Source organism: Bubalus kerabau, chromosome 2, assembly GCF_029407905.1.
Source record: "Bubalus kerabau isolate K-KA32 ecotype Philippines breed swamp buffalo chromosome 2, PCC_UOA_SB_1v2, whole genome shotgun sequence".
Lineage (NCBI taxonomy): Eukaryota > Metazoa > Chordata > Mammalia > Artiodactyla > Bovidae > Bubalus > Bubalus kerabau.
Genome location: NC_073625.1, coordinates 130759333 through 130770036, shown reverse-complemented (window position 1 = coordinate 130770036; position 10704 = coordinate 130759333). Strand labels below are relative to the sequence as shown.

Here is a 10704-nt window from a genome sequence, read left to right as displayed (position 1 = left end):
AGTTCTAACTGTTGCTTCTTAACCTGTATACAGATTTCTCAAAAGGCAGGTCAAGTGGTCTGGTATTCCCATCTCTTTCAGAATTTTCCACAGTTTATCATGATCCACACAAAGTCTTTGGCATAGTCAATAAAGCAGAAATAGATGTTTTTCTGGAACTCTCTTGCTTTTTCCATGATCCAGCGGATGTTGGCAATTTGATCTCTGGTTCCTCTGCCTTTTCTAAAACCAGTTTGAACATCTGGAAGTTCACGGTTCACATATTGCTGAAGCCTGGCTTGGAGAATTTTGAGCATTACTTTACTAGCGTGTGAGATGAGTGCAATTGTGTGGTAGTTTGAGCATTCTTTGGCATTGCCTTTCTTTGGGATTGGAATGAAAACTGACCTTTTCCAGTCCTGTGGCCACTGCTGAGTTTTCCAAATTTGCTGGCATATTTAGTGCATATTGAGTATATAAGGCTTGAATTCCTTTAAGCTGAACTCAGGTGGTCTCCTGAGGAGCTTCTCTGGTTCTGGAGGTTATCAAACTATGACTTTCTCTCTGGAATGAAAAATGCTTCATCAGGTAGTTAACATCTTTCATTTGTTTGGGAGTTTAGTTCTGCAGAAGAGCTCAAAGATATTATTATGTGTATCCCTTGAGGCGGAACCGGATCCTGACCCAAGGCTGCACTATTGTTTCTTGACTTCTTCCCTACTTCTTCATCCCCTCCCATCCCTGTTTAAACCTGCCCTTTGAAACTCAGAGAAGGTCATAGAGGCTGAAGCCTATTCCCTACAAACAAGAAACAGGGAACACAGGAAGGCTTCCATGCCCAGGAGACCCACAGGGTCCTGCTTGGTTTCACTGTCTCCAGGTAGATAGTGTCAGACTTGAGCTGAATTGTAGGACACCCACTAGTGAAGAATTGCTTGTTGGTGTGGGAACCACCCGGGCTTCCTTCCCACCCCACCCCCCCATATACATACAAATCAGAATTAGTCACCATAACCTTTAGGTGGTTTTTCAGAAAACTTTTAGTATATTCCATTCAGCTTTTTCATTCCAGTTCTTTAGAGATTACCCCTCAACTCCTGCCAGTGAGGTCCGTGGAACTGCTTATAACCCGGTTTCTCATTTAGTCAGTACATTATTGGAGCCTACTATGTGCCCTGTTCTAAGCTCAGAAAACTTAGCAATAAAGCCCTGCTGTCATAGAGTTGACATTCAAGTTGGGGAAAAGAGGTGATAAACAAGTGAACCAAACTGAATAAAGAAGTGAACTATATAAAACTGTGGTGGGAGGTTTCTTCAGCAGGTGAAACAAGTTCCTGAGGCAGGGTAGAGTAGGGAGGGTGGACTACCTGGAACTGATGAGGGTAGGTGGGAAAGCAGAGATGAGGTAACAGGGCCAGGGCCAGATGGTGTAGGGCCTGGTAGAGTTTTATTCTAGCATTTAATGAAAAGCTCTTGGTATGCAAGAAAAAGACTTGAATGACTTGAATTTGTATTAAATTGCTCTAGCAGCCTTATAGAAAATAGACTGTAGACCTTTTCTCTGATTCTGATTTAACACATTCCAGTAAATTCCTTTCCATCCTAAGTTAGCTATAGTTGTAGAAGAGACAAATAAAAATCCTAAATAGTGTGACCAAAGAGGGGACTGCAGAGAAATTTGAGGTATTTTATTAGAAGTGATAAAAGACAATGAATTCATATTCCAAACTGGAAAACTATTGACCCTTGGTATGTAGGACTTAGCCATGCTCTCTTGGGTCTGACCGTCCAAGCTGGCTGCTCCTTATTTGATACGGAGAGCACACCTACAGCAGAGGTCAGGCTGTTCTAGGAACCAGCCACTCCCCTAAAACAATCAAGATCCTGTTTTCAACCTGGATCACCAGTCCTGATTTCTCCTTCCTTCATCCCCAGAGGGACTTGGGCGGCCTCTGCCACCCACTAGTTCAGTTGAGGTCACTGCTGTGTTACCTGAGATGTTCTCAGAATTGAAAGAGATCATGGCATAAGGATAAACAAGGATAAAAACAGTTACAGATTGCACAAAATAGGTAACCCCCGAGAAGCAGTTGGACACCTGCTCGATCTTACTGCTGTGAAACAGCACACTTAGTGGACTGGTGCGAAGCTTCCTGAAGCAGTTTGCTGAGCACTCTTGAAAAATGAAGTAGGAGTAAAGTGATACAGCATAAGAAAGCAAGAGCTTGTGGTAAAAAAAAAAAAAAAAGAGTAAAGAAAAATGATTTCTCATTCCTAAATTGTGTGAACATATGTTAAATATGACATATCTCAATGCAGGCCACAAAGTCAAAACAGTCATTTTATTTCCATGTATGGTACCATTTCATCTCTTCAGAATCCAGCTACCTAGCTATTTCAGCTACCCAGAATACAGTTAAGAAAAGTAGTAAGCAAAAAAACAAAAAACAAAATTATCCAAAGAATGCAAATAAGATTTAATAAAATTGTTCACTAAGACCCATATCTTTTACTCACAGGAGAGCCCCTTGCACTCTAGGTGGTGGAGGTGTTTTTTTCTTTTCATTCATTCATATTTCTCTCAGTTTGCTTTTATGTTCGTTCTTTATTCTCATAGTTGTATGCAGCATAGTGATAGTAGAGGAGAGAAATGGGCCATCCTGTGGATAACACTCTAAGGACATATGACTATGTGGTTACTAACTGGGCTCTGAAGTCAGGTAGATCTTGATTCAGCTCTATAACAGCTATATGACTTAGGACAAGTTACTTACCTACCCAAAACCTAGGTTCCGAATCTCTAAAATGAGATTATTTGTATCTCTCTCTTGGGGTCAGTGTGAGGATGAAATGAGATCAAGCAGGTGAGTCTACCCAATAGTGATGCGGAAAGCTCAGCTTATGTACACCGGTGCAGAATCAAATCTCAAAGACAGAGTTTTAGGTGAAGTAGAAAAGAATAGCTCTATTGCTTTGCCAGGCAAATGGGGATACTGCAGGCTCATGGCCTCAAAACTGTGTGCCCCTATCCAGGGAGATCTGCTGAGGAGTTTCATAGCAACAGTGGGGTTGCTAATAAGGACTAGAGAGTGCACAGGGTCTGTACTCCTTTATTCTGGTCTCAGGTGGTCTCCTAATGAGCTTCTCTGGTTCCTTTAATCTGGCCTCATATGGTCTATTTTTTTGTTTGTTGTTTCGGCTGTGTCAGATCTTAGCTGTGGCACACAGGGTCTTCTGCTGAGGCATGTGGGCTTAGTTGCCCCGCAGCATGTAGGATCTTTGTTCTCCAACCAGGGATCGAACCCATGTGCCCTGTTTTGGAAGGCATAATCTTAACCACTGGACCAGCTGGTGGTCTCTTGATGAACTTCTTGAGGTTATCAAACTGTAATCTCTGGAATTAAGAATACAACTTCTTCCATTTGGTGGGGGGCAAGCGAGGGGGCGGGTGGAGTTCAGTTCTGTAAAGAGCTCAAAGATATCATTCTGTGTATCCCTTGAGGTGGAACCAGGACTTGGCCCCAAAGCTGCACTGTTGTTTCTTCACTGCCCCTCCTTTGTCTCTGGGCTTCCCAGGTGGCGCTAGTGGTAAAGATCCCACCTGCCAATACAGGAAACACAGTTCAGTCCCTGGGTCACAAAGATCCCCTAGAGGAGGGCACAGCAACCCACTCCAGTATTCCCACCTGGAGAATCCCCATGGACAGAGGAGCCTGGCAGGCTATAGTCCATGGGGTTGCAAGAGTCGAACACAACTGAAGTGACTGAGCACGCATGCACAAGCCCTTCTCTCTGCATCTCCCCTTCCCTGATTAGCAACTATTTGAATCTGCCCTTTCAGACTCAAGGAAGGTCATGGAGGCTGGAGTCTGTTCCCCACAAACAAGAATCGGGAGACAAAAAGGCTTCTGTGCCCAGGAGCCCCACATGGTCCTGCTCAGCTTCAGTAGTTGCTCTATAGTGGGAGCTATAACTGCTAGCATGTTAATGTTTAAGGCAATGTTGCCTAATGAATATGGATTCCGTAGCCAAAATGCATAACTTCAAAGGTCAAATATTGGCTTGACTACTTACTTAGCTGTGTGACCTTGAGTAAGTTACTAAATTTCTGTGTGCCCCCATTTCTTGGCGTTGAAAATGGAGATAGTCATTGGACCTACTTCATAGAGTTGTTGGGAAGATGGAGTTAATACATAAAAAGTGTTTAGATCATGACCTGGCACCATAAACACCATGAAAGTATTGACTGTCATTATTAATGACTGATCTTGCCATAATTATAAAGCACTTCTCTCCTTCAATTTATCCATGACCTCCTAGCTCCGTCCTCCCCTGGCAATCATATCATATACAAAGTGTTCTCAGGTACATCATCCCAGGAGAGTCTTAGGACATCTCTGTGATACAAACAGGAGAACCTGATAGAAATGTATTAAATTCCACACAAATATTTGTCCATAAAATGTTTAATTGAATCATGGATCCTAGTATCAAACAATTCAAGTATCATGTCACATAAAAGTAAATTTGGAAAAAGTGTATAGTTGCAAAAATAAGTTTATCTCTCCAGTTCATGGAAAGTCTAACTACTGAGACGTTACAAGAGAACCCAATCTAAATAGGTGCGATTTGTTCACTTTAACACTAGGTGGCGGCAAATGATGTTTTAATCTGTGGTTTTATGCCCTACACAAAATGTTCCCGACTAATCAGCAAGTCTAAGAATACAGCTGGGCATCCCAAGGAGCTCCAGCTGTCAGCAGCTTCCTTCACCCTTCTATGCCCAAACTTCTGAAATTGCTTCATCTTTCAACCTCAATCTCAACTTCTGCAACAATTTGACCATAGGTCAAACTTCTTTAGGAAGTCAGATGGTGAGCAAAAAGTGAAGAATCCTAGGTTAGTCTTTGTTACCCACAAGAGTTATTGGATATCTAAGATGTAGGAAAATGAAAAGTGAACTAGTTGCTTTTTGCAATTTCTGGTCAGATTTCAGGCTGGAGTGGAGATGGGGTTTTTGTATAACACATTTTAACAGCTGGAAGTGAGACTATGGGATCTGCAAAGCTCCAGAGGTCCACTACCTGGTTTCAAACCCTGAGCTCTGGCACTCATTATGTGTGGCTAGCTTTGCAAATTGTTGTTTAGTCACTAAGTTGTGTCTGAGTTTTTGTGACCCTGTGGACTGTAGCTCACCTGGCTCCTCTGTCCATGGGATTTCCCAGGCGAGAATACTGGAGTGGGTTGCCATGCCCTCCTCCAGGGGATCTTCCCGACCCAGGGATCGAACCCACGTCTCTGACATTGGCAGGCAGACTCTTTACCACTGAGCTACCAGGGAAGCTATTTCATCTTTAAGTTGCCCCACTATCCCCCTTTCTAAAGTGAGAATGGTAACATAATAGCAGTGCTTATCTCACTGAATAGGTAAGTAAATTAAATGAATTAGTATGTGTGAAGTTTTTAGTATAGCGCTTGACATACAGAAAACACCAGATAACTGGTGGCTATTAGATTTTGGAAGGCTTTGAAAATCAGTCTGAGAAATTTGAACAGTAAGTAACACAGAGATACACTCAGGAGGGTAGGACAAAAGGAAAAGCACAACAGAAGGTCAGTGTGTTAAAATGGGGTAGGGGTGGGGGCAAGTCAGGCAGAAGAAACAGACTCAGTAAACTGAACTTGAGGTTCCAAGGGTTTGACTTGTGGGGTGGTACAGTAGGGAATAATGTGTGGGAGATTAGTTTATTACCATGAGAAACAAATGTCAGCAGGTTTATAAGTGGAAAGAGCACCTTAAACAGCTGGGTGACTTGGGCCTTGCTTTGACTCCACTGGCTACATGGACTTAGGTGAGTCACCCCTCCCAACCTCTGGTTATTCCCCTGTTGTTGATTTGGAAAATATCCTCACTGTCTTCCTTACAGTGATGGGAGAACCAAATGGTATGGTATGCATGAAGATACTTTTAAAACAGTAAACTTTCAGATAGATATTATTACTGTTTTTGTTAGGAAGGATAAAATGAATTTATCCAGCTGGAAAATATTGACAGACCCTCCAGGGATGGCTTAAAGATAATTAATTCAAATTCAAGATTATAAAATAAAAGTATTTAGAAGACTAAAACTAAAGAACTGTATTTAAAACATTTGATAGAAATCTATTAAATGGAGCAAAGAGCCTGTGGATTTCTCCTGGGTATAAATCCTTTCTGTGGCCTCCATTTCTTGTTTGTAGGAAACAGGCTGCATTCAGCCTCCTTGACCTTCCAGGAGTTCCAAAGGGCAGATTCAAATAGTTACTAATCAGGGAAGGGAGGGAATGCATAAACAAGGAAGGAATAGTTGAGAAACAAAGGCAGAGCCACAGTGCAGGGGCCTGGTCCCTCCTCATGGAATATGTTGTTGTTGTTCAATCACTCAGTCCAACTTTTTGAGACCCCATGGACTACAGCTTGCCAGGCTTCCCCATCCTTCACTATCTCCTTGAGTTTGCTCAAAGTCATGTCCACTGAGTCAGTGATGCCATCTCATCCTCTGTCGTCCCCTTCTCCTCCTGCCTTCAATTTTTCCCAGCATCGGGGTCTTTTCCAGTGAGTTGGCTCTTCACATCAGTTGGCCAAAGTATTGGAGCTTCAGCTTCAGCATCAGTCCCACCAATGAGTAATCGGGACTGATTTCCTTTAGGATTGACTGTTTTGATCTCCTTGCTGTCCAAAGGATGCTCAAGAGTCTTCTCCAGCACAGTTCAAAAGCATCAGTTCTTCGGCACTCAGCCTTTTTTAAGATCCAACTGTCACATCCATACCTGACTACCAGAAAGACCTTAGCTTTGACTATACAGACCTTTATCAGCAAAGTGATATCTCTGCTTTTTAATATACATTTTAATATTCCTCAAGGAATATTCAGTTCAGTTCAGTCGCTCAGCCATGTCCGACTCTTTGTGACCCCATGAACCGCAGCACACCAAGCCTCCCTGTCCATCACCAACTTCCAGAGTCCACCCAAACCCATGTCCATCGTGTCAATGATGCCATCCAACAATTTCTTCCTCTGTCGTCTCCTTCTCCTCCTGCTCTCAATCTTTCCCAGCATCAGGGTCTTTCCAAATGAGTCAGCTCTTCGCATCAGGTGGCCAAAGTATTGGAGTTTCAGCTTCAACATCAGTCCTTCCAATGAACACCCAGGACTGATCTCCGTTAGGATGGACTGGTTGAATCTCCTTGCAGTCCAAGGGACTCTCATGAGTCTCTCCAACACCACAGTTCAAAAGCATCAATTCTTCGGCGCTCAGCCTTCTTCACAGTCCAACTCTCACATCCATACATGACCACTGGAAAAACCATAGCCTTGACTAGATGGACCTTTGTTAGCAAAGTAACATCTCTGCTTTTTAATATGCTGTCTAGGTTGGTCATAACTTTCCTTCCAAGGAGTAAGCGTCTTTTAATTTCATGGCTGCAATCACCATCTGCAGTGATTTTGGAGCCCAGAAAAATAAAGTCACCCACTGTTTCCACCATTTCCCCATCTATTTGCCATTAAATGATGGGACCAGATGCCATGATCTTAGTTTTCTGAATGTTGAGCTTTAAGCCAACTTTTTCACTCTCCTCTTTCACTTTCATCAAGTGGCTTTTTAGTCCTCTTCACTTTCTGCCATAAGGGTGGTGTCATCTGCATATCTGAAGTATTGATATTTCTGGCAATCTTGATTACAGCTTGTGCTTCCTCCAGCCCAGTGTTTCTCATGATGTACTCTGTGTATCAGTTAAATAAGTAGGGTGACAAATACAGCCTTGACAAACTCCTTTTCCTATTTGGAAAAGGAATATACATAGCAATATATTTTAGTTCTTCTACGGGAACTAAAGCTCCTGCTCAGGTGAAGGATGGTAACTTCAGGCTGAGCACAAGATTCCTGAAACACTGCCCTGTTATTTCACCACCACCTAGTCAGAAGAAAGCCACACACCCTTAAGCCCTCATCCCACATTTTGCCTATAGAAACTCCCTGGAGTTGGAGGTTTTTGAGCACAAGCCACCTGTTCTTGTTTGCCCCTGCAATATACCTTTCTCTGCTCCAAACTTGAATGTTTTGGTTCATTTGGCCTTCCTGTGTGTCAGGCACACGAACTTGTGTTCAGTAATATCTACATGGAATTAAGTGAAGATTTTTAAATGTGCTATAAAAATGGCAGTAATAAAAAGGATTCAGTCGAATACAATGTATAAATATACCAATCAAAACTTTAAAAGAACTAAACTTTCTTTTTAAAATTAAGAAGATGATGGGAAAAAAATTTTAGGAGGGGTGGGGGAGAATTTTTTAATTCCATTATTTGTTGCCTTGAAAAAACATGGTTAAAGACAAATTGAGAGAGCTACCTGGGTAAAATCCAAGATGGCTGCACGCAGTTAGTACCCGTGTGACCCCAGCGGAAAAGGTGTTCCCAGATTGTTCCATGTAAGGGTCACCCTCCCGCCCCCCAAAGTGATTGATCGTTGGAACGAGAAGAGGGCGATGTTCGGGGTATATGACAATATCGGGATCCTGGGAAACTTTGAAAAGCACCCCAAAGAATTGATCAAGGGCCCCACGTGGCTTCGAGGCTGGAAGGGGAATGAACTGCAGCGTTGTATTCGAAAGAAGAGAATGGTAGGAAATCGGATGTTCATTGATGATCTGCACAACCTGAACAAACGCATCAGCTTTCTCTACAAAGGCTTTAATCGACATGGGAAGCACCGGTAGAAGAAAAAGCTGGGAACTGTGGAAGAGGCATGTCTATCACCAGAGAGAAGGGAAAAGTACTTTTCCTTATGAGGAAGGGAATTTGAATGCTCTCAGTGATAATGCAGGACTCATTTGTAATCCATTATCCACAACTTCAGTTTCCTTTAGATGCTAATTTTACTCATTCATGCAAGGAGGAAGTGGAACTCATCCCTAAGTCTTACAGTTTTACCTTTGGACTTCACCACTTGCCCCACAGGTGTTTAAAAAAATAAAAAAATCATTGTTGGCATAAAAAAAATAAAAGACAAACTGAATCACTCAAAGTAAAGGCTAATTTCTAATTAAACAGATTCATCACATACATTTATCTCCTTTCCAATTCAAGTCCTCACCAAAACATCAGTGAGAGAAGGGTATAAATCTGTCATAACAAAGAGAATAGGAGCTGATGTAACAAAATTTTACAACTCAGAAAGTAAATTGTCTTACTGCTGCCAAACCAAACTTGGGTCTGCTCACCCACCCACAGTAAAGCTAGTTTCCTGAAACCAGTTGTGGTGAAGGAAAGTACAGCCCTCATTGCATGTTCGAGCCAAGAATGTGGGTGGCTCGTGCTTGAAAGATCCAAACTCCCTGATGGTTTTCAGGGGAGTGTCTTTAAAGACAACCTTTGGGGGCAAGGGCTTCTGATGGGGCAGTAGTGAGGCAACAGGGTGGCATTTCAGGGCTCTCAATCACGAGCCTTCTGGTTCCATCCGGTATGCGTCTAGTGCTTGGATTCAGCAGCAGTAGCCAGCATCCTCTGCCTCAGGTAGGGATCATATTTCCTAAAGAACAACTTCAGAGATACCTGTCCAAATGTTACGTGTATCCCTTGAGGAGGAACCGGGACTCTGCTGTACCACTGACCTGTTATTGCTTTTCTTATTTAACTACTATTCCTTTGTTTCGGCATACCCTCACTCCCCTAATTAGTAACTGCATGGGCCTGTGCTTTGCAACTTCAGAAAGATCTAAAAGACTAAAGTTTTTTTCTACACACAAGAAATAAGAAACACAGAGAGGCTTTGGTACCCAGGAGGGCCCCACTGGGTCCTGCTGTTTCAAACCTCCCCCACCCTTTTTCTTTGATACCCCTCAGTCCTGAGGGAAACAGATGCAGGACAAGAAAGGGAATAAAGCTTTGGATAGAGAGGTTAATCATAAACTTGGCAGGGGAACTTGGTTCTAGGGGAATTCCGTTTCATTAGCAAAGGACAGAAAGCTATGAAAACTGTCTGTAGAAGCTGTCGGCTACAAATTGTCACTTGCCATGAGCACCTGCCATCTACCTCTACAATGAGTAAATCATGTGTTGCTACAGCTGCTGTGACCTTCAACACCCCCTGAAGGGAGTTCAAGGTAGAGAACAAGAATGAAGCACTCTGTGCTCTGGAAAACTGGCAGAACAGGTCTTCAGATAGATATTTCCAGGAGCAGATATTATGAGCCCAATTCTTGCATCTCCTCATATCTAGAAAAGCACTTAACCCCTTCATGGTGACATCGGCTCCTCATCACTAGCAGAAAACTTTTGCAAAGATAAGTACTTGATTGCATGAGCTCCCTCTTCACGAAAATTCCTTATATATTGACCTCTCCTCTCACCTCTTTGGAGCAGTTTCTCAGTTACCTGAGGTACTGTCTCCCAGGCTGCAGTCCTCATTTTTGCCCAAATAACACAATTCTCATATTGTGCAATTTTTTTAAGTAGACAAAGGGGATCCCAAGGAGAATAAACCAACATGTACTGCTGAACTGAAATTGTGCTCCTCTGACTGGGAATTGAATCCTTGTGCCAGAACTGGAATGCAGCCTGAACCCAGACTAGGACTTAAACTCATGGTCTTTTAATTATAATCACTCACCTTGTGTCTGGACATACTGAGGCTCTGGTTCTTTGTGTTTCAGTGTAGAAGGAATTCAGTGAGAGGCAAAGTA

At 42.7% G+C, this 10704-nt stretch overlaps 1 protein-coding gene across 1 annotated transcript; it reads left to right on the top strand.

Moving 5' to 3' along the window:
• The first annotated feature begins 2862 nt into the window (after nucleotides 1–2862).
• LOC129644479 (39S ribosomal protein L51, mitochondrial-like) lies at nucleotides 2863–9225 on the top strand. Its single transcript, XM_055570099.1, has 3 exons — nucleotides 2863–2959; nucleotides 4693–4853; nucleotides 8407–9225. Exons 1-3 carry the CDS (start codon nucleotides 2863–2865, stop codon nucleotides 8737–8739), a joined length of 591 nt encoding a protein of 196 aa, XP_055426074.1. The 3' UTR covers nucleotides 8740–9225.
• The last annotated feature ends 1479 nt before the right edge of the window (nucleotides 9226–10704 follow it).

What these genes read in the sequence shown, in the direction of transcription:
- LOC129644479 (XM_055570099.1), top strand. Translation starts at nt 2,863, where the DNA reads ATGCGGAAAGCTCAGCTTATGTACACCGGTGCAGAATCAAATCTCAAA. An exon ending in TAGCTCTATTGCTTTGCCAG is followed by an intron (nt 2,960 to 4,692) that starts GCAAATGGGGAT and finishes CCGACTAATCAG; the next exon opens with CAAGTCTAAGAATACAGCTG. An exon ending in CTTCTTTAGGAAGTCAGATG is followed by an intron (nt 4,854 to 8,406) that starts GTGAGCAAAAAG and finishes GCACGCAGTTAG; the next exon opens with TACCCGTGTGACCCCAGCGG.